General features: G+C 38.9%; 1 protein-coding gene and 1 pseudogene across 2 annotated transcripts; one reads left to right on the forward strand and one right to left on the reverse strand.

Moving 5' to 3' along the window:
• Positions 1 to 961: 961 nt before the first annotated feature.
• LOC713371 (STE20-related kinase adapter protein beta pseudogene) lies at positions 962 to 3679 on the reverse strand (annotated as a pseudogene). The gene has a single exon (XR_013415712.1). The product of XR_013415712.1 is annotated as an STE20-related kinase adapter protein beta pseudogene (transcript).
• A 154-nt stretch (positions 3680 to 3833) lies between these two features.
• On the forward strand, positions 3834 to 11177 carry GIMAP7 (GTPase, IMAP family member 7). The gene is made up of 3 exons (XM_015135272.3): positions 3834 to 4125; positions 4785 to 4910; positions 10117 to 11177. The coding sequence occupies exon 3, from the start codon at positions 10158 to 10160 to the stop codon at positions 11034 to 11036; it is 879 nt and encodes a 292-aa protein (XP_014990758.1). The 5' UTR covers positions 3834 to 4125; positions 4785 to 4910; positions 10117 to 10157; the 3' UTR covers positions 11037 to 11177.
• The last annotated feature ends 10343 nt before the right edge of the window (positions 11178 to 21520 follow it).

A 21520-nucleotide genomic window follows, 5' to 3' on the forward strand; every position in this document is an offset into this window, starting at 1 on the left:
ACAAGCAAAGCCTCAGGGGTGGGACTATGAGACACAGAGAAGATTAACCAACTTGAGGAGGGATCTGCTGCTGTCTGAATGTTTGTGTATCCTCTTCCAAATTAATGTATTGAAGCCTAATCCCCAAGTGATGGTATTAAGAGGTAGGGCCTTTGGAAGGTACTTAGTTCATCATGGTGGAGCCCTCATGAATGGAGTTAGTGCCGTTAGAATAGGCTGGAGAGAGACCCTTCACCCCTTCCACCATGTGGGGACACAGCAAAAAGGCACCATCTATGAATCAGGAAACAGGCCATCACCAGATAACAAACCTGTCAGTACTTTGATCTTGGATTTCTCAGCCTCCAGAACTGTGAGAAACAAATTTCTGTTGCTTATAAATTACTCATTCTACAGTATTTTGCTATAGCAGTCCATACAAACTAAGATGGGATCATTAAAAGCATTTACTGAGTACCTGTGACATTTCAGAAACTGCCTTTATACCTCTGTCTCCTTTAGCCATGTGAAATTGGTATTAACAGGAACTGTGATTGGAATTTTAGGTAAGCAGAGCTCCACTGAAACATTGTGTTAAATTGCCTCTCAAGGAGAGGAATAGAGGAAGATTTGGCCCAGAAAGAAAGATTGAAACACTGCAACAATAGCTGAATTCCAGGCTTAGCAATAAGGATGCTAAATCTTATGCAGTAAGAGCTTTCCAACTACCATGACATGGACTGTCTGCGTAGGCTTCACCAATTCATTGCAACGGGGACTGGAAAGGGAGAGATCTAGAGTGTTTCACTCTTAAAATGCGTACACTGTCCTTTTTTTTAACAACCAATTTTCTATCACAATTTAGAATTGTATCCACTAAAAGAAATGTTCAAGATCTAACCCCTAGTACCCTAATACTTGAGAATGTGACCTTATTTGGAAACAGTCTTTGTGATGTAATCAAGTTAAGATGAGGTTTTGGGGCAAGCTCTTCTAATGCAATGACTTTTATCCTCAGAAAATGAGTGAAATTTGAATAGGCACATGGGGAGAAAACCATGTAGCTGCGGAGGCAGAGATTGAAGGGACACATCTACAAGTCAAAGAGTAGCAAGGATTGCCAGAAACCACTAGAAGCCAGAAAGAGGCAAGGAAGGATCCTCCCCTAGAGTCTTCAGAGAGAGTGTGGCCTTGTTGACACCTTGTGGCCTCAAGAACTGTGAGACAATAATTTTTTCTTGTTTTAAGCTACCCAGTTTGTGGTAATTTTTTACAGCAGTCCTGGAAACTAATACAAACTTGATATTGGGAGGTACCAGTGACTGTTGCTTTATATAGCAAAAGAGTCTTTGTAGATGTGTAGATGTGATTAAATTAAGGCTTTCACAGTGAGGAGACTGGATTATCTAGATGAGTTTAAATCTGAACACAAAGATCTTTCTAAGAGGGAAACAAGAAAGTCAAAGAAGGAAGGCAATGTGAAGATGGCAGCAGAGATTGGTGCTATGCAGCCACAAGCCAAAGAACACTAGTAGCATAGAGATGCTGGAAGAGGCCAGGAACAGATTCCCCCATGGAGCCTCTAGAAGATGCCCTGCTAATTAACTTGATTTTATCCCCATAATGCTCATTTTGGACTTCTGACTTCCAGAACTGTAAGAGGAAAATTTTATGTTGTTTTATGCCACAACATTTTTGGTAATTTGTCATGATAGCAATAGCAAGCTGATACTCGAAGGTTACATAGTTAATTTGTGTAAGAGCTAGAACAGTACTATACCTTTCATCTCCTGTTATTATTTCTGCACTATCTTAATAAGTTAAGCTTTGCATTTATCTAGCATTGTGGCAGCAGAAAAAAAGCCCCGAGTTTTGTGCACACACACATATACACATACACACAAAATCAAAAACATAATATTCCTTTTTTATTTTTATTTTTAAACACAGTATTCTTTTTTATATATTTCAAGTGAATCATTTAATGTGAGTGAGGCCGAGTTAGATGTTACCATAAGTATTAACAGAAGAAAAAGGGAAAGTAAGGACATTTTCCCTCTACCATGAAAGGGTCTGATGCAAGATAAACTAGCCTGTTGGTTTAACAATAGCTCATTAAAAAGGCCAGAGAATCTGGGAGAAGATGTATTTGGAAGCACTATCCTCTGAAGGACCATTCCCAAGAGGACAGCAAAATACTGAAAAAATTAACTGACTCAAAAATTATATTGAGAGATCAAGAGAGTTAGTCACAGCTTAGAATAATTTCCAGAATAAATAACACTAGCTAGATTAGTAGTTCTGATGTTTCCTTGGAGTTGTCATAGCACTCTGTGTGAACCGAAGGGACTACAAACTGATGCCCCTTTGAACAGAGTGATTTTAAAATAATAGCTTCTCCAGTGCGCCAACTGTGTTTTCAAGTATAATTCTGGTATTTGTACCTAGCAATACAGAAGAAAAAGCAGCAAGGAGAAAGTGTCAAGTATATAGGACATAAAATGATTTGGCAGCCCTAGAATTCCCAATATGAGTCTTTTTCATCAGGAAAATCACAATCTGGCTCAGTCCAGGGTAACACTGGAGGCAATGACACTGATGGCTTGTTATAAGCAGGAGGCAACAGTGAAAGTATTGAATCCTGGCTATCTTCTTTCATCTGTTTGAAGAAAACATGGGACTATAAACTGCTTGCTGATGGCCTTTTCTCCAGATCTTGTTGCAAACACAGTGGTAAAAAGCTAAATAAGGCAGGAGAGACGGTTTTTGAGGATGGTGTGTGTAATCGGTCACTATTTACTGTGTGAGTTCCACTGGAGATAAGCACACTTGCTCCAATCCCAGAGTCTACACCTGACCGGGAATCTTTCATTTTGGATTCTGATTGTGGGAAAATACTGATATCCAATGGGCTATAAGGGGGAACTTTCAGTTTCTGTAACAGCATCTGAGTTCTCTTCATATCCTGGAAAGGCACCTGCGTACTGGCTAATTCACATGTTGTAATCCCAACACTGTAAATATCTGACTTCACATTATACCCATGTAAATCCTGTCTCAGTAGTTCTGGACTCAGCCATGGTTGCACTGATGTGCTGAACTGTGGGAAATCATACACAGCCCTATGGCTCTGTCCATGCTTAACCAAACTATGCAGATGAGACAGGCCAGAGAGGGTCACGAGGCCATCATCAGAAATGAGGATATGGCTGGCTTTACTACTCCTATGAATACAGCCATATTGGTGCAGATAGTTCAGTCCTCTCACTGCTCCAAAGAGAATGTTTCTTATTAAAGTTTTACCCATTCCTTCAGGAAAATAGGCCCTCAAGAGTTGACTTGCTGAACCATAGGCCATAAATGGAGAAATAACTCAAAGCCAGCTGTCAACACTGAAAACTGTCCAATAAGTTGTAATATTGGGATGCCAGAAAAAGTGGGATAGAATCATGGCTTTCTGTAAAACTTTCGACATTCTTCATTGCAGTTTTCCAGATTTGTAACTTTTATAGTTACCAGTGTTCCTGTAGGAGTATGCCGTGCAAGATGGACAGAAGTCAAGTTGTCAAATCCTCTTCCTATTTCTACTTGGAGCTCATAGTGAGAAATGTTGATGGAACATACTACTTCACTGGCTCTAGTGGATGGACCCGACCAGGAAAGGGTTGGCTCATCGACCAAGTATTGATGGATGCTGGTTTCAGGTTTGTGTTTTGGGTTTGAGTGATCCAACTTGTGTTCTTGAAGTGCAGAAACAATCCAAAGGAGACACCAAATCGCTTTAGTTCACAGAAAGTGACAAAAATCCAAATATTCAAAAGAAGGCTTTTGTTTCATCTTCCTTTCAAGATGCAGATACATCATACCTAGCGGCGACCACGGCCAGCGACTCCCTTCAGGCTGCCAGTGGTGCGGACCTGGGCAGGTGCCGGAGCCCGGATCATGGAGGGGCAAGGCGAGTGCTCTAGGCCCGCTCCTGGCATGGGGTGCTGGAGGGTGGCAAGGCCGCGACAGGGGCTATGGGCTTGGAACTCTAAACATAGTATTCTTATGGAGCCAACCGGAATATCTGGTCAACTGCGAGAGCTTTGGGAGCATGCCTCTCACCTCAAGAAACCTCCAGAGCAGATTGGAACCATCCACTGGGTAAATTTGGGAAAATCTATCTCTGCCTGAGACTGGAGTAGGAAGATGTGGGGTAGAGAGGAAGGTGGGGAAGGGATGTAGGATCTATTCCATGGGTGCATCTTTACTTGTTAGGTCATGCGTATTTTCAAACTTGGAAGAATTATATGAAAAGCAACTAGAGAAACTATGTGGTCAAGGGCAGATTATTTTTCCAGGCCTCACCTTCCTTTTTTTCCATGGTTCCTAATGATTTAGACTCTGCCTTTGAGCCTCAGTGCTGTTAACTTTTGAATGAGTAACTTGAGGCCTTCCTGAAAGACTACAATTAAAAACCCATATTACACAATCAGTAAGAACCCCCAGCTCTACGCTTGGAAACAGCAAGGTATATGCCTGTCTCCCTTCTTCCCCAAATCACCCCTCAGCCTCCCACTCCACCCAGGGAAGAGAATCAGATCCTGTGCCTTGTTTTCTAGGCAATATTTGGGTCGTTTAATAAGGCTTTTTTGCACCCATCACTATAACCTGAAGCAAAAATTGTAGCTTTGGAAATGGTGTTTACAGCAGGCCCATGGGCAAAAGGTTTCAACCAGCAAAATTGAAGCAATCACCAGATTATGGATCAGTATTTCTGTTTCTTTAAAGACAAACTTTTTTTTTTTTGTGGCTCCACCCAGTCTGAGCTTCCTGACTTAGAGGCTTTGGTGGGGGTGCAGGCACTTCTGCCTCATAGTCAAAGCAAAAGCAACAGCTCAAGCAGCCTCCTTGGAGAAAATCTGAAAATTCAACTTGTTCAAGAGAAGGTGAGCCTGGCTGAGAAGAGGGCCGGGGGTATCAGGCTGTGAAGGGCAGTGAGGACAGGATGTGTGGGTGGAGTGGACTCTGCCCTTAGGAGGGACAAGGCACTGTGCCAGCAGCACTGCAGAGAAGGGACTGTGGGAGGGGTGAGTAGGAAGGGGAGTGAGGAGATTTATTTGCACTTGAAAACTCAACTTGTTCAAGAGAAGATGAGCCTGGCTGAGAAGAGGGCTTGGTGCTATTGGGCTGTGAAGGGCAGTGAAGACAGGGTGTGTGGGTGGAGTGGACTCTGCCCTGAGGAGGGACAGGGCACTGTGCTAGCAGCACTGCATAGAAGGTGTTGTGGGAGGGGTGAGAAGGAAGGGCAGTGAGGAGATGTGTTTGCTGAGTCTATGCATCTCATATGTAACAGAACATGCGTGGCTGCATAGTGCACCCTCCACTCACTGGCTGTTGTGATAGACACAGAGTATTGCCTGATAACCTGCATAAGAAATTAAGGGCTCCTAAGGCAGATTCGTAGAGGTGACAGGCAATTTAGGGTCCACCTGTCTAAGTCCCTCTTCTTACTGAAAAAGAATCAGAATCCCAATTCAAGGGGTACCCAGAATCCTAACCCAGAATCCCAAATCCAAGGGGTACCCAGATCACTCATGGCAGAGGAACACTAGAATTCAGCCTGCTGAGTTTTTCCAGCATTAAGCAGAGACAAGCTGTGTCCCTAACAGTATAACTTGTGGGGCTGCTCCGCCATTCAATACAAAAAGAGTTGCTATAAAAGACCTTTATAGAAATCACTCTATGAAAGCCTAAGGACAACCCTGCAAGATTGGTTTTATTTTCCCTTTTTATAGCGGAGGGAACTAAATCTCAAGGAGCTTATGAAATTTTCTAGAACTGTTGGGTCTGGCCACAGTTTAGAACTGTCCACCTCTGTTGTAAATGCTTTTGTCACTTCTCAGCCTGTCTCTTAGCTGGAGGTCCTCTGGATCTCCAAGAACCACTTGAGAAAGTTTTAAAGTGATTTTTCTGACTGTCTCTCTCACGTTTGGCTTCTCAATATGGGAGAGATGGAAAAGTCCATGAGAAATGCAGAGCCCTCCTCACGGTTCCCTTATCACAGGCTGGCTCCCAGCTCACTTTTTTGCAGAAAGTGTGGATCATCTCCTTTGCCCTCCACTGATCTATCTCTGATGCCATGTCAATGAAAATTTAGAATCATGGCCTGAGAGTAACCAAGAACAGGCGGTAGAGTGCAAGGTTAAGAGTGAGCATGGTAGAGTCAGACAGACTTTGAATCGAATGTCTTCTCTGCTCAATACCTATTAGCACAGTGACCAGAGGCATGTTTCCCAGAATTTTTGAGCCACACCAGCTTCCTCATTTAAAAAATTAGAATAATAAAATTAGTTTCACTGTAGAGTATTTTTGAAGAGTAAACGAAATATACAAAACATGTTTTATCAGGGTGTTCTGATATGCATTATATACTCGATAGTGGTTACACTATACATGGGTTCATTTTTTTATTTGAGGAAAATTTATACTTATTCAAAGGTAAAAATAATATAAGGAACTTCCTTGTACCTATACTACAATCTAACAGTTGTCAATTTATGCCAGTCTTGTTCAACTATCTGCTCCTATTCTCAACTCTATCACAGATTATTTTGAAGCAAATGTCAGACATTACATCATTTTATCAGTAAATATTTGCATATGTGTCTCTGAAAGATAAAGAGCATTTAAAAGCATTTCCACAATTTCATAAACAGGCTTCAAAAGACAATTATAAATTTTAATACTACCAGTTGTATTCAGATTTCCCTGAAGATCTCATAATTTTTAAAATCATTTGAGGTAGGATCTAAGTAAAATTCATACATTACAATTGTTTGACATCTCTTAAGTTTCACTTAATGTTGTGTTAAATTTCTTTGTTTAAGGAAGGGAAGGTCTTTTGTCCAACAGAACTGGACAGTATTCATACTGCTGAATGCATCCTAACAATGTCATTTAACATTCACTTCTAGCTCTAGTGTTTTCTGTGAATTTATATTAATGGGGAGGTTGGATCAGATTAAAGTTTGACTTTGTTTTTTTAGTGGGAATACTTCATAGATGCTATCCTAAACTTCCATTAGAAGGCACATAATATTTGAGTGTCTCTCTTTTTGTGATGTTAGCAGATGTTAATGATTGTCTAGAATGAATTTGTTTCATTAAAAGTTACCAAAAGATGATATTCTATCATTCTTTATTCATTTATTAGATGGAATAGTCCTATGCAAAGGAACTTTCATTCAGCGATTCTTTCACTTTTGTGAGATATAGTTAAAAGATGAGATGTATGAAAGACAAAATAAATGCTTCTTTCCCTTTAGTTGTCATTGTTCAGCATGATGAGTCACTTTCCTAGCATACTTCCAAGGGAGCAATTAGCTTCTTTCAGGAACATGGTGTTGTTATAAACTACTGGATTTCAATATATTTGGTATATTTTAATCCATTGGAACAATCTTTATTAGTGATGCTCAAATTGTTCCATCTTTGTCCAGTTGGAACCTCTTTAAGATAGCTTCCAAGTTCTTCTGATAAAACTAAGTAATTTTTGATAACATCCCTGCTTTCTAGTATGAAAGATGTTATAGGCTAAACTTGTATGTTTACTGGCCCAGACCTGCAATCAGTACTTTTTCCTAGTAGTCCTAATTTATTTTGTGGGAAATGCCATTTGAAGATCACAATCTGGGTGTTAAGTGCACTCATTGCTACTTGGCTGACCATGGTTTATGCCTTTTAGATGGACTTCAAAACAGTACACACACATACACACACACACACACACACACAGTGAAATTATTAATACTATATTTTCAAGCCTCTCAGGACAAATCTTTGTGTGGTTCATCCTTGACACAAAATGCAATTAGGTTTATTTGTTCCATTTCTTTTAACTTTTACTGGTGTTTTAAAATATAATTGTTATTGTACAATTATGTAAACCATTGAAATGGTCTCAAGATCAAATTTGCAAAAACAAAGGATATTCAAAGAAGTCTAATGACCATTTTCTGTTCCTGTCCCTTGTACCTTGTTCCTCCCATCTTCATATAAATAATTCTTTCATTTGTTTAGTTTTCAAATGGTTCTGCCATTGCTTTTTCACATGCACATAAAAATTATTTATACATAAAACTAATATTCCTTCTTACTATATAAATGGTAGTAAAAGATACGTTATTTTCTTCACTTGGCTTTTTTCACTTAACAGTATATCCCAGAGATCTCTTCATACTGGTATATCGATCTATTTCTCATTCCTTTTTGCAGTTGGATAGTACTTTTCTGTATGAGTATACCTTAGTTTATTCAACTGGTCCCCACTGATGGCCATCTGATAGGGTTTTGATCTTCTGCTATTACTAATAGTACTGCATGAATAACCACATGCATATATCTTTCTGTATTTTTGTCAGTGCAGCGCTGGGATAAATCCTAAAATTGGGATTGATAATCAAAGAGTAAATGCATGTGTAATTTTCCAAGGTATTGCTACTTTCTCCTCTATAGGTGTTAGGTTGTTTTCTCCTTCACATTAGTCATGCAGGACATTACCTGTTTTCCCCATACCTTTACCACCAGATTACGCTGGGAAATGTGTGGATTTTTGCCATACCTATAGTTGAGAAAGAGTTATCTCTGAGAATTTTTTATTTTTTCTATGTTTTTAATTTATTCTTCTCTATTGTGAATGAACTTGGATATCTTTTTATGTATTCAAGGATAATTTGCATTTTTTCCTTGGCTGCATATTTATATTTTGCCCAATTTTCTATCAAGTCATTGGTCTTTTGTTTCTTTACTTTTAGATATTCTTTGTACAATAGGAAAAGTAGCCGTCTTTGAGATAAATTGGAAAAAATGTTTTCCTAGTTTGATATTTGTGTTTTGTCTATAGTGTTGTATGGCTTACATAATTTTTAGATTTTTGTGTAATCAAACTTACCAGTCTTTTCCTTATACTATTTTAAATCTTAGTTATTAACATCCTCTCCACTCCCAGGTTACAAGGAATTTACCTGTGTTTCTCTTATTATTTATATGGATAGTTTTTTACATTTAAATTTCTGATCTATCTGGAATTTGTATGACATTTTAAGGATAAAATTGCATTAAATTATATGGTGGTATAGTTATTTCAGTGTTACTAATAAAAGTGTCCATCATCTTTCCCATTGGTATGAGGTGTTGCTTCACAGAATGTAAGTTAATGTAATTGAATTGAATATAATGAATGTAAAATGAGCAATGGCCTATTTGTGAATTCTGTTTCTGTTTCATGGCCCGTCTCTGTTCACTCACCAATATCATACTGCTTTAATTATAGAGATTATAATGTTTAATTGTCTGGTAGAGCTAATCTTTCCCTGTTCTTCTTTTCCTTGATTGTCTAGGCTAACTTGCACTTTCCTTCATCCAAATGAACTTTATAATCAACTATTTTAGTTCCAGAAAAAAAATAAAGATGACAAAATTAAAAAATTATATTTATATAAAATCATGTTAAAGAAATATATATTTTTTCTGTTCTACAAACTACTTTAAACACGAATCCGTGTTAAATTTGGCCAAATATCTTTCCTGCATCTAGCTAATTTTCTTCTTAACCTATTAATGGGATGTGTTGTAACAATCAGCATTCTCATATTTGACCCACCATAGTATTTCTGAAATAAATCACACTTAATCACAGTCTATTATTTATTAGAGTCTAATAATTTATTTAGGATTTTTATATTAATATTCACAAATGAGACACATCTGTAGTTTTCTTTATTGATGAAATATTTGTCAGCCTTTGGAATCAATATACTTGCTTCATAGAAAAAAATGTAACTTTTTCCTTCTTTTTATATGGCCAGGAGCAGTTTTAGGTAGCTTTGAGATGATCAGATCTTAAAAGGTTTAATAGAATCCCCCTGTGAAACCATCTATACCTGGTACTACTTTGTGGGGAAACTCTTTAACTGCTTTCTCTATTATTTCTTCCATATTAATCGGACTATTTCATCCTTCTGTCTTTACTGGGATTAATATGGATAATAGGATGTTACAAATTTTCAGGAAGAAAGAGAAAGCAGAAAAGAAGGTTGGGAATGGATCCCACTTACCAAAACCGGCTTTTTTTCCTATCTTCCCCTCTTTAAGGTCTTGTACGTGCCTAAGTTCCAGAGCCTCCTGACGTGAGCATGGCTGAGAGTGAGGACCCCTCTCTGAGGATCGTTCTGGTAGGGAAAACTGGAAGTGGGAAAAGTGGAACAGCGAACACCATCCTTGGAAAGAAAATCTTTGAGTCTAGAATTGCTGCCCAAGCTGTTACCAAGACCTGTCAAAAAGCATCCCGGGAATGGCAGGGGAGACACCTTCTTGTTGTTGACACTCCAGGGCTCTTTGACACCAAGGAGAGGCTGGAAACCACCTGTAGGGAAATCAGCCGCTGCGTCATCTCCTCCTGCCCAGGGCCCCATGCTATTGTCCTGGTTCTGCAGCTGGGCCGCTACACAGAGGAAGAGCAGAAAACTGTTGCATTGATCAAGGCTGTCTTTGGGAAGCCAGCCATGAAGCACATGGTCATCTTGTTCACTCGCAAAGAAGAGTTGGAGGGCCAGAGCTTGAGTGACTTCATAGCAGATGCGGATGTGAACCTAAAAAGCATCGTCCAGGAGTGCGGGAACCGCTGCTGTGCCTTTAGCAACAGCAGCCAAACCAGTGAGGCAGAGAAGGAAGGTCAAGTGCAGGAGCTGGTGGAGCTGATAGAGAAAATGGTGCAGTGCAACAAAGGGGCCTACTTTTCTGACGCCATATACAAGGACACAGAGGAAAGGCTGAAACAACGGGAAGAGATTTTGAGGAAAATCTACATTGATCAATTAAGTGAAGAAATTAAACTAGTAAAAGAGGATGAGCATAAATCAGAGGCAGAAAAGGAGGAAAAAATAAAATTATTAAAAATAAAATGTGATGAAAAAATAAAAAATATAAGGGAAGAAGCTGAAAAAAATATATTTGCAGATGTTTTAAATAGGATTTTGAAGATGATTTCAAAAATATGGCATTTCTTTTGGTAGTAATGTAAGTTTTATTCTTCTTAATTTACTATGATTTGTTAATGTGATGAATTGTATTTTGCAAGATAGTTACAGAAATACCTACCTCCCTTTAGCTTTATTAAGGTATCATTGATAAATAAAAATTAAATGTTTAATGTGTATAATGTGATTTTTAATATATATGTGTATATATACACATATACATTGTGAAATAATTAAATCAAGGTAATTAACACATCTAGCACCTCTCAGTTACTATTTTCTTTGGTATGGTGAGAACATTTAAGGTCTACTCTCTTAGCAGATTGCAAAAATGCAATACAGTATTATTAAGTATAGTTGTCATGCTGTATGTTAGATCTCCAGAGGTTATTCATCCTGCATAACTAAAGTTTTGTACCCTTTGACGAACATTTCCCCATTTCCCCCAACACCCAGCCCCTGGCAACCAACATTCTATTCTTTGCTTCTGTGCATTCTACTTTATCAAATTCCACATGGAAGTGAGATCAAGCAGTGCTTGTCTTTCTGTGCTTAGCTTACTTTACTTAGCATACTGTCCTCTGGGTTCATTGATATTGTTGCAAATGACGCGATTTACTTCTTTTTCAAGGTTGAATAGTGTTCCATTGTTAATGGAATGTTAATAGTGCACCACATTTTCTTTATCCATTCATCTGTCCATGGACGCACTTGAGTTATTTCTATATCTTGGCTATTGTGAATAATGTTGCAGTGAGCCTGGGAGTGCAGATATTTCTATAATAATGCTCATTGCAGCATTATTCACAATGGATAAAGATACATTTCAGTGGAATATATATATATAAAATATACATATATATTATATATATATAAAATATACATATATATTATATATATATAGTTGTTTATAAGCCACCTAGTTCATGATATTTTTATAGCAGCCCGAATGGGCTAATACCTAAAGGAAATTAAATATATCTTTATCCACTAGAATATATATATTCAGTGGAATATATATTCAGGGGTCTCTCTTCAGCCTCTTTTATGAGGGCATTAATTTCATTTCTGGAGGCTCTGACCCGATGACCTAATCACTTCCCTAGGGCCTACCTCCTTATACTATCCCATTGGGAGTGAGGATTTCAACATATGAATTTTGGGGGGATGTAATCATTTAGACCATAACATTCTGTTCCTGGCTCCCCAAAATGTATGCCCTTATCACATGCAAAATACATTACTTTCATCCCAGTAGCCTCAACAATCTTGTTTCAGGATCAATTTTCACATGTAACTCCAAAGTCTCATCTAATTATCATCTAAATCAGATATGTGTGAGACTTAAGGTATAATTCATTCTGAGGCAAATTGCTTTCCAGTTGTGAATCAGTGAAATCAAGTAAATTATGAGCCTCAAACATATGATGGTGGGACAGGCATAAGATAGACATTCTCATTCTGAAAGGGAAAAATAAAAATGAATAAAGGAGTGACAGTTACCACGCAAGTCCAAAACCCTGTGACTCAAGAATAATCTTTTTTGGTTTGATGCTCTCAAGGCCCACTGATATGGAGGTCCTGCCTTTTGGACCCTTTTTGGTAGTAGTCCAGCTTCCAAAGCTTTGCCTGTCCCCACAGCTTTGCTGAGCTCAGCACACACCACACCAGAGCCTGCCAGAGCAGCACCGAGGGGAGCCGAGCAGCATGGCAACAGAGTGTGGGGAGCAGAGTCCACAATGTGAGGTAACTCTGGGCAGCAGTGGCCCCTCCTTTGAAATTGTTCTGATCCCACGGGCCCTAGCATTCTGTGACGGCAGTCAGCCCTACTGATTTCTGAAATGCCTTTGGGGTCATTTTCCCATTGTCCTGGACAATAGGTCCTCGCTTGGGTTTAGATGGCTCACTGCCTTGGTCAATAGCACATGACTTCCATTGAGATGGCTGATCCATACTAATTTTCTTTATCAAATGATCAATAGGCCACATCATTTTCTCTTCTGATAAAGCTTTCTTATCTTTTTCCAATATGGACAGACTAAGAATTTTCTAAATGTTTCAATGCTACTTCCCTTTAACTAACAAATCCATTTTCATTTCTCTCTTCTCACATTTTACTATAGGCAGTGAAGAGAAGCCACACTGTACCTTCAACGCTTTGCTTATAAATTTCCTCAGCCAGATACCCAATTTCATTACTCACAAATTCTACCTTCCACAAAATACTGGAACAAGAACACAACACAGCCAAGTTATTTGCCACTTTATGATAAGGATTTCTGTTCTTCCATTGTCCAAACAACACATTCTTCATTTATCTCTGGTGAGATCTCATCAGAATGGTCTTTACCAGCCATATTTCTACCAATAACCTAAGTTATTAGTATATCCACTTAGGTATTCACTAAGAAAACTGAGGCTTTCTGAACTTCAGCAGAATCATCCTTAATGGTCCATTCATAGCAATGCAGGCTTTTTCTAGCACAAACCTCTCACTCCCAGCCTATACTTATCACCCAGTTCCAAAACTGTTTGCATATTTTAGGTATTTATTACAGCAGCACCTTCAGTTCTTGGTACCAATTTTCTCTTTTAGTTTGGACCGCTATTACAAAATACTATAAGTTGCATGGCTTATAAGCAACAGAAATTTATTTCCTACAGTTCTGGAGGTGGAGAAGTCCAAAGCACTGGCAGATTCAGTGTCTAGTGAAGGCCCACTTCCTCATAGACATCTATCTTTTCACTCTAACCTCACATGGTGAAAGGGACAAGGGTTTTCTCTTGAGCCTCTTTTATTTTTGGTTTTAAACTTCCTATTGAGCCTCTTTTACAAGGGCACTAATCACATTTATGAGGTCACTACCCCCATGACCTAGTCACATTCCAAGAGCCCCACCTCCTGTTATCATCACATTAAGCATGAAGATTTATCATCACATTAAACACATCAATTTTGTGGGAACATAAACAATCAGAATATAACAGATATATACCCAGAAACTTGATGGATTATATGATAGTTCTTATTTTTAATTTTTTGGGGGAACTTCCATCCTGTTTTCCATAATGGCTGTACCAATTTACATTCCCACCAACAGTGTACAAGAGTTACTTTTTCTCCACATTCTTGCCAACACTTGATATCTTTTGTCTTTTTGATAATATACAGGTATGAGATAATATCTCATTGTGGTTTTGATTTGCCTTTCATTGACGATTACTGATGTTGGGCATTTTTTCATACCCTTGTCATAAAGAAACCTGTATGTCTTATTTTGAGAAATGTCTGTTCAGGTCCTTTGCCTATTTTTTAATCGGGTTATTTGTTTAATTGCTCTTGAGTTATTTAAGTTCCTTGTGTATTTTGGATATTAACGCCTTGTGAGATGTATGATTTACAAATATTTTCTCCTATTCCATAGGTTGTCTCTTCACACTATTGATCGCATCTTTTGCTATGCAGGATATGTTTTGTTTGAGGTAACCATGTTTGTCTATTTTTGCTTTTGTGGCCTTTGCTTTTGGTGTCATAAAAAATCATCACCCAGATCAAGATTTTCCCTGTGTTTCTTCTAGTAGTTTACAGTTTTAGGCCTAACATGTAACTATTTAATCCATTTTGAGTTGATTTTTTTTTTAAGATAAGGGCCCAATTTCATTCTTCTGCATGTGGATATCCAGTTTTCCCAACACCGTTATTGAAGAAACTATCCTTTTCTCTTTGTATGTTCTGTGTTCAACTGACCATAAATGTGTAGCCTTATTTCTGGGTTTATTATTCTGTTCATTGGTCTTTATGTCCATTTTTACGCTAGTAGCATATTTTTTATTACTATAGCTTTGTTTTAATTATAATAGTATGTTTTGATTGCCACAGCTTTGTTTTGGTTACTATATTTTGAAATTAAGTAGTGTGAGGGCCCCAGCTTTGTTCTTTTTGTTGAAGATTGCTTTGGCTACTTAGGGTCTTTTGTGGTTCCATATAGATTTTGGATTTTTTAAAACTCTTGTGAAAAATGATATTAGAATTTTGACAGAATTTCATTGACTATATAGATATATATATATACAAATATATATATATATTTGTATCTATTTGTGTCATCTTCAATTTCTTTTATCAACGTTTTATAGTTTTCAATGGATAGGTCTTTTGCCTCCTTGGTTAAATTTATTCGTGAATATTTTAGGGGTAGCTATTGTAAATAAGATTGTTTCTTTAATTTCTTTTTTGTATAGTGAATTGTTAGTAGGTAGAAACACAACTGATTTCTGTATTTTGTTTTTCAAGTGGAGTCTTTAGTTTTCTATGTATAACATCATGTCATCTGTAAATAGAGGTTATTTTATGTCTTTCTTTCCAATTTGGATATCTTTTATCTCTCTTTCTTGCCTAATTGCCCTGGCTAGAACTTCCCACCGTGTTAGAAGTGGCAAGAGTGAGCATTCTTGTCTTGTTCCTGATCGTGCAGGAAATGCTTTCAGCTTTTCAACATTGAGTGTGGTGTTACCTGTGGGCTTGTCATATAAGGCCTTTATTGTGTTGAGGTACATTTTTTCTTTCTTTTTTCAACTTTTATTTTAGGTTCAGGGATACATGTGAAAGTTTGTTACATAGGTAAACTACCATTTCTAGGTAAATTAAACTAGATTACTTCATCACCCAGGTATTAAGCCCAGTACCCAATAGTGATCTTTTCTGCACCTCTCCCTACTCCCACTATTCACCCTAAAGTAGATCCCAGTGTCTGTTGTTTCCTTCTTTGCATTCATAAGTTCTTATCATTTAGCTTCCCCTTATAAATGAGAACATGCGGTTTTTGGTTTTCTGTTCCTGCATTAGTTTGCTAAGGATTAACAGCCTCCAGCTCCATCCATGTTCCCAGAAAAGGCAAAACTTTATTCTTTTTGTGGCTGCATAGTATTCCATAGTGTATATGTACCATATTTTCTTTATCAAATCTGTCATTGATGGGTATTTAGGTTGATTCCATGTCTTTGCTATTGTAAATAGAGCTGCAGTGAATATTCATGTGCATGTGTCTTTATGGTAGAATGATTTATATGCCTCTGGGTATATACCAAGTAATGAGATTGCTGGGTTGAATGGTAGTTCTGCTTTTAGCTCTTTGAGAAATTGCCATACTGCTTTCCACAGTGATTGAACTAATTTACACTCCCACCAACAGCATATAAGCATTCCCTTTTCTCTGCAACCTCACCAGCATGCTATTTTTCTGGCTTTTTAATAATAGCTATCTTGACCGGTATGAGATAATATCTCTTTGTGGTTTTCATTTGCATTTCTCTAATGATCAGTGATGTTGAGCTTTTTTTCATATGCTTGTTGGCTGCATATATGCCTTCTTTTGAAAAGTGTCTGTTCATGTCCTTTACCCACTTTTTAATGGGGTAGTTTTTTATTTCTTGTACATTTGTTTAAGTTCTTTATACATGCTGGATATTAAACCTTTTTCGGATGCATAGTTTGCAAAAATGTGTCTGATTCTGTAGGTTATCTGTGACTCTGTCGATATTTCTTTTGCTGTGCAGAAACTCTTATTTAGATAACTGTTTGTCAATTTTTGCTTTTGTTGTGATTGCTTTTGGTGTCTTGGTCATGAAATGTTTGCTCATTCCTATGTTGAGAATGGTATTGCCTAGTTGTCTTCCAGGGTGTTCATACTTCTGGGTTTTCCATTTAAGTCTTTAATCCATCTTGAGTTGATTTTTATATATTGTGTAAGGAAAGGGTCCAGTTTCAATGGTTTCAATCTTCCACACATGGCTAGCCAGTTATCCCAGCACCACTTATTAAATAGGGAGTCTTTTCTCCATTTCTTGTTTTTGTCAGCTTTGTTGAAGATCAGATGGTCATAGATGTGTGACCTTATTTCTAGTCTCTCTAATCTGTTCCATTTATCTATGTACCTGTTTTTTTTTTGTTTTTTGTTTTTTTTTTTTTTTTTTGTTTGTTTGTTTTTTTTTACCAGTACTATGCTGTTTTGGATATTGTATCTCTGTAGTATAGTTTGAAGTGAGTAATGTGATGCCTCCAGCTTTGTTCTTTTTGCTTAGGATTGCTTTTGCTATTTGGGCTCTTTTTTGGCTCTATATCAATTTTAAAATAGCCTTTTTTCTAGTTCTGTGGAGAATGTTGTTGGTAGTCTGATAGCAATAGAATTTAATCTGTATATTGCTTTGGGCAGTATGGCCATTTAAACAATATTAATTCTTCATCTTCATGAGCATGGAATGTTTTTCCATTTGTTTGTGTCTTTTCTGATTTCTTTGAGCAGTGTTTTGTAATTCTCAGTGTAGAGATCTTTTACCTCCCTGGTTAGCTGTATTCCTAGGTATTTTATTCTTTTTATGGCAGTTGTGAATGGGATTACCTTTCTGACTTGACTCTTGGTTTGGATCTTGTTGGTGTATAGGAATGCTAGTGATTTTTGTACATTGATTTTTGTATCCTGTAGCTTTGCTGAAGTTGTTTATCAGCTCAAAGAGATTTTGGCCCATGACCATAGGGTTTTCTAGATATACAATCATGTTGTCTGCAAACAGACATAGTTTGACTTCCTCTCTTCCTATTTAGATGTTCTTTATTTCTTTCTCTTGTCTTATTGCTCTGGCCAGTACTTCATCCTATGTTGAATAGAAGTGGCAAGAGAGGGCGTCCTTGTGTTGTGCTTGTTTTCCAGAGGATTTGCTTCCAACTTTTGCCAATTCAGCAATGTTAGCTGTGGGTTTGTCATAGATGGCTCTTACTATTTTAATGTGTGTTCCTTCAATACCTAGTTGATTGAGAATTTTTAACATGAAAGAATGTTGCATTTTGTCAAAAGCACTTTCTGTGTCTATTAATCATGTGGTTTTTGTCTTTAGTTCTGTTCATGTGATGAATCACATTTATTGATTTGTGTATATGGAACCAACCTTGCAACCCAGGAATAAAGCCTAATTGACCATGGTGGAATAGCTTTTTTTTTCGCGGATGATAGGATTTTTTAAAAAATTATTATACTTTAAGTTCTAGGGTACATGTGCACAACGTGCAGGTTTGTTACATATATATATATATATATATATATATATGTATACATGTGCCATGTTGGTGTGCTGCACCCATTAACTCGCCATTTAGATTAGGTATATCTCCTAATGCTATCCCTGCCCCCTACCCCCTCCCCACTATAGGACCTGGTGTGTGACGCTCCCTTTCCTGTGTCCAAGTGATCTCATTGTTCAGTTCCCACCTATGAGTGAGAACATGTGGTATTTGGTTTTCTGTTCTTGTGATAGTTTGCTGAGAATGATGGTTTCCAGCTGCATCCATGTCCCTACAAAGGACATAAACTCATCCTTTTTTATGGCTGCATAGTATTCCATGGTGTATATGTGCCACATTTTCTTCATCCAGTCTGTCACTGATGGACATTTGGGTTGATTCCAAGTCTTTGCTATTGTGAATAGTGCCACAATAAACATACATGTGCATGTGTCTTTAAAGCAGCATGACTTATAATCCTTTGGGTATATCCCCAGTAATGGGATGGCTGGGTCAAATGGTATGTCTAGTTCTAGATCCTTGAGGAATCATCACACTGTCTTCCACAATGGTTGAACTAGTTTACAGTCCCACTGACAGTGTAAAAGTGTTCCTATTTCCAGTCTTCAAGTTCTGAGATTCTTTCCTCAGCTTGATTTATTCTGCTGTTAATACTTGTGATATTATTGTATTATGTTATTCAGCTCTGTCAGATGCATTGGTTCTTTTTTATACTGGTTATTTTGTCCTTCAGCTCCCGTATTGCTTTATTGTGATTCTTATTTTCCTTGCATTGGGTTTTGCCATCCTTCTGAATCTCGAAGATTTTTGTTTCTATCCATATTTTGTACTCTATTTCTGTCATTCCAGCCATTTCAGCCTGGTTAAGAACTCTTGTTGGATAACTGGTGTGCCATTTGGAGGACATATGACAATCTGGCCACTTGAGTTATTGGAGTTCTTGCGTTGGTTCTTTCTCATCTCTGCGTGTTGGTGTTCCTTTAACTGCAGTGTAGATTGAATACATCAATAGACTTCTTTTTCTGGATGTTTTCGCAGGGCCAAGTCTTTGTGCAGGGTCTTTGTTTGAAGCTGACTTCTTGTCTCTGGTTTCAGAGGAGGGCATGTTAGTGAGGTATTTTTGGTGTTAAAGGTTTAGGGTGTGATCCAGCAGGTGGCAGTTGTGTTTGTTGGTCAGTTTGTAGACTCTTGCTTGGTTGTGTGGCTCCCCTATGTTTCCTCACAGTTGTGGCCATGTTCCCTCTCAATGCTCTGAAAGTATTGGTTTCTCTCTCCTTTGAGTGCTGGCTGTAGATCGTGGCTTGGCGCTCCTGGGCTGCCCACTGCAGCTCTGGGGTGATCTCAGTGTTGATGTTCCTTCCTCAAATTGGAGGCAGAAAGGAAGGACCTTAGTAGTGGTTGTGGACAAGGGTCTTTTGCTTGTCTCCCAGGGGCCCTACCCCAGAAAGATGCAGGTCAGCAGCTGCTCAGTGCAATTAGCCCAAGATGGAGGGTCTGTGCTGGTGGGCCCAAGCCGGGGATTCCTTGTCTGGTGATGAGCAATGGGGGGTGTGGGGGACCCATGGAAAATTGTCTGGCTTCCTCTTCTTGGGTCAAATGTAGCTTGTTGGAGGTGTGTATAAGGCACTTAGGGTCTTTGTTCCTATGTTAGTCCAAGGGTGGCAAAGGCAGTTCCATTGCAGAGGCAGGGGCAGAGAGGTTTTCAGTTGCCCTGGAAGGTTCTGTCCAGGGAGTTGCTGAGTTGCTATTGGCTTGATAGCTCTGGTGGTGGGTGTCTGGAGGCCAAGCCTGGAGGACCTGTCTGGTAAGGAGATACGGGAATGGGCACCCACATGACAGTCTGGCCACTTTTCCATAGGGCTTCTGCGGTATGCTAGGGGCCCACTCCAGTCCCTAGTCACCTCGGATTTTCCAGTGCCTGGAGATATCACCAGTGAAGGCTGTTAAATAGCAAATATGGCAACGTGCCCATCCCTCTGGGAGCTTCATTCCAGGGAGGTGCAGGCCTGTTGCTAGCCTGAACACACCTGTAGGAGGTGGCCTGAGACCCTGATAGAAAGGCCCCACTCAATGAGGAGAAATGTGATTGGGGACCCACTTTAAAAAGCAGTCTGGCCATCATTTCATAGAGCAGCTAAGCTGTGCTTGGGATCCACTTCAGTTCCCCATTGCCTCAGACACCCCAAAGCCTGAATGTTGGAGTAGCTAAGTAGCCCAAACAGCAAGGATGGTGGCCCACCCTTCATGCTGAGAGCTTCATCCCAATGTATTAAAATCTCTGTTGGCTGGAGAACACTAATGGGGGTGGCTGGAGGCCCTGGTTGGGAAGTCCTACTCAGGGAAGAGTGATGGGATTGGGCACCCACTTAAAGAAGCAGTTTGGCCACATTTTGTTAGAGCAGCTATGCTGTTCTTAGTGGGTCCCTTCTGCCTGTGGTCAGCCAAGACTCTCCAAATTCTGAAGGCTTGGTTGGGGGCTAAGTAGCTCAAACAACAAAGATGAAAGATGGTGGCCTGCCCCTTCTCCTGGGAACTCCATCACTGGGAAGGGCAATGCTGCCACCAGTGGCTGGCTGGAACTCCAAGCTAATGGGTCTTATCCTGTGAGGTGCCATGGAAGTGGGGCCTGCAGGCTGTCACTGCTCAGTCCCCTGGATTCAGCCTCTTTCCTAAGGGTATGTGCAGGGATCTAACCTCCCACTTTGCTGGAGTTGCAGCTACTTTTGCCAGAAATCCTGAGTAGCTAAGGTTCTCAGGACTCCATGCATGCCTGAGCAGCTGCTCTGCTGAGATTCCACAGCTCTGTTTGTCCACAAAAGACCCCAGTGGAGTGGGTTCACAAGAAGATCTCCTGGCCCATGGGTTGCAAAAATTTGTGGGAGAAGTGTGGGTTCCTGAGATCACACATGCACTCACTGCTTCCCTGGGTGGGGGAGATTCCCCTGGCTCTGTGTTGCTCCTGTGTGGGCCGTCATGCTGTCTTGCTTTTCTTCATTCTCCAGGGTCAAATTATTTCCTTGATTAGATGCAATGCAAGTACCTGATGTTTCACTTTGAGATGCTGTATTTACTTGTTCTTTTTGTTCCTCTCCATCAGAGCCATGCATACTAATTTTTTCTCGTTGGCCATCTTGGCCACCATAAAAGTACATTCTTTCTATACTTAATTAGTTGAGCATTTTTGTCATGAAAGGATACTGAATTTTGTCTAGTGCTTTCTTTGCATCTATTGAGATGATCATATGATTTTTATCCATTATTTTGTTAACATAGTGTGTCACACTTATTTATTTGCATATGTTGAGCCTTTTTTGCATTCTAGGGATAAATCCCACTTGCTCAAAGTGTATAATCTTTTTAATGTGCTGTTGAATTCAGTATGCTTGTATTTTATTGAAGAGTTTTACATCTATGTTCATCAGAGATATTGGCCTCTAATTTTCTT

Source organism: Macaca mulatta, chromosome 3 (genome assembly GCF_049350105.2).
Source record: "Macaca mulatta isolate MMU2019108-1 chromosome 3, T2T-MMU8v2.0, whole genome shotgun sequence".
NCBI lineage: Eukaryota > Metazoa > Chordata > Mammalia > Primates > Cercopithecidae > Macaca > Macaca mulatta.

Excerpts from the sequence above, each read along its gene's own strand:
- GIMAP7 (XM_015135272.3), top strand. The coding sequence starts at position 10,158 with ATGGCTGAGAGTGAGGACCCCTCTCTGAGGATCGTTCTGGTAGGGAAA.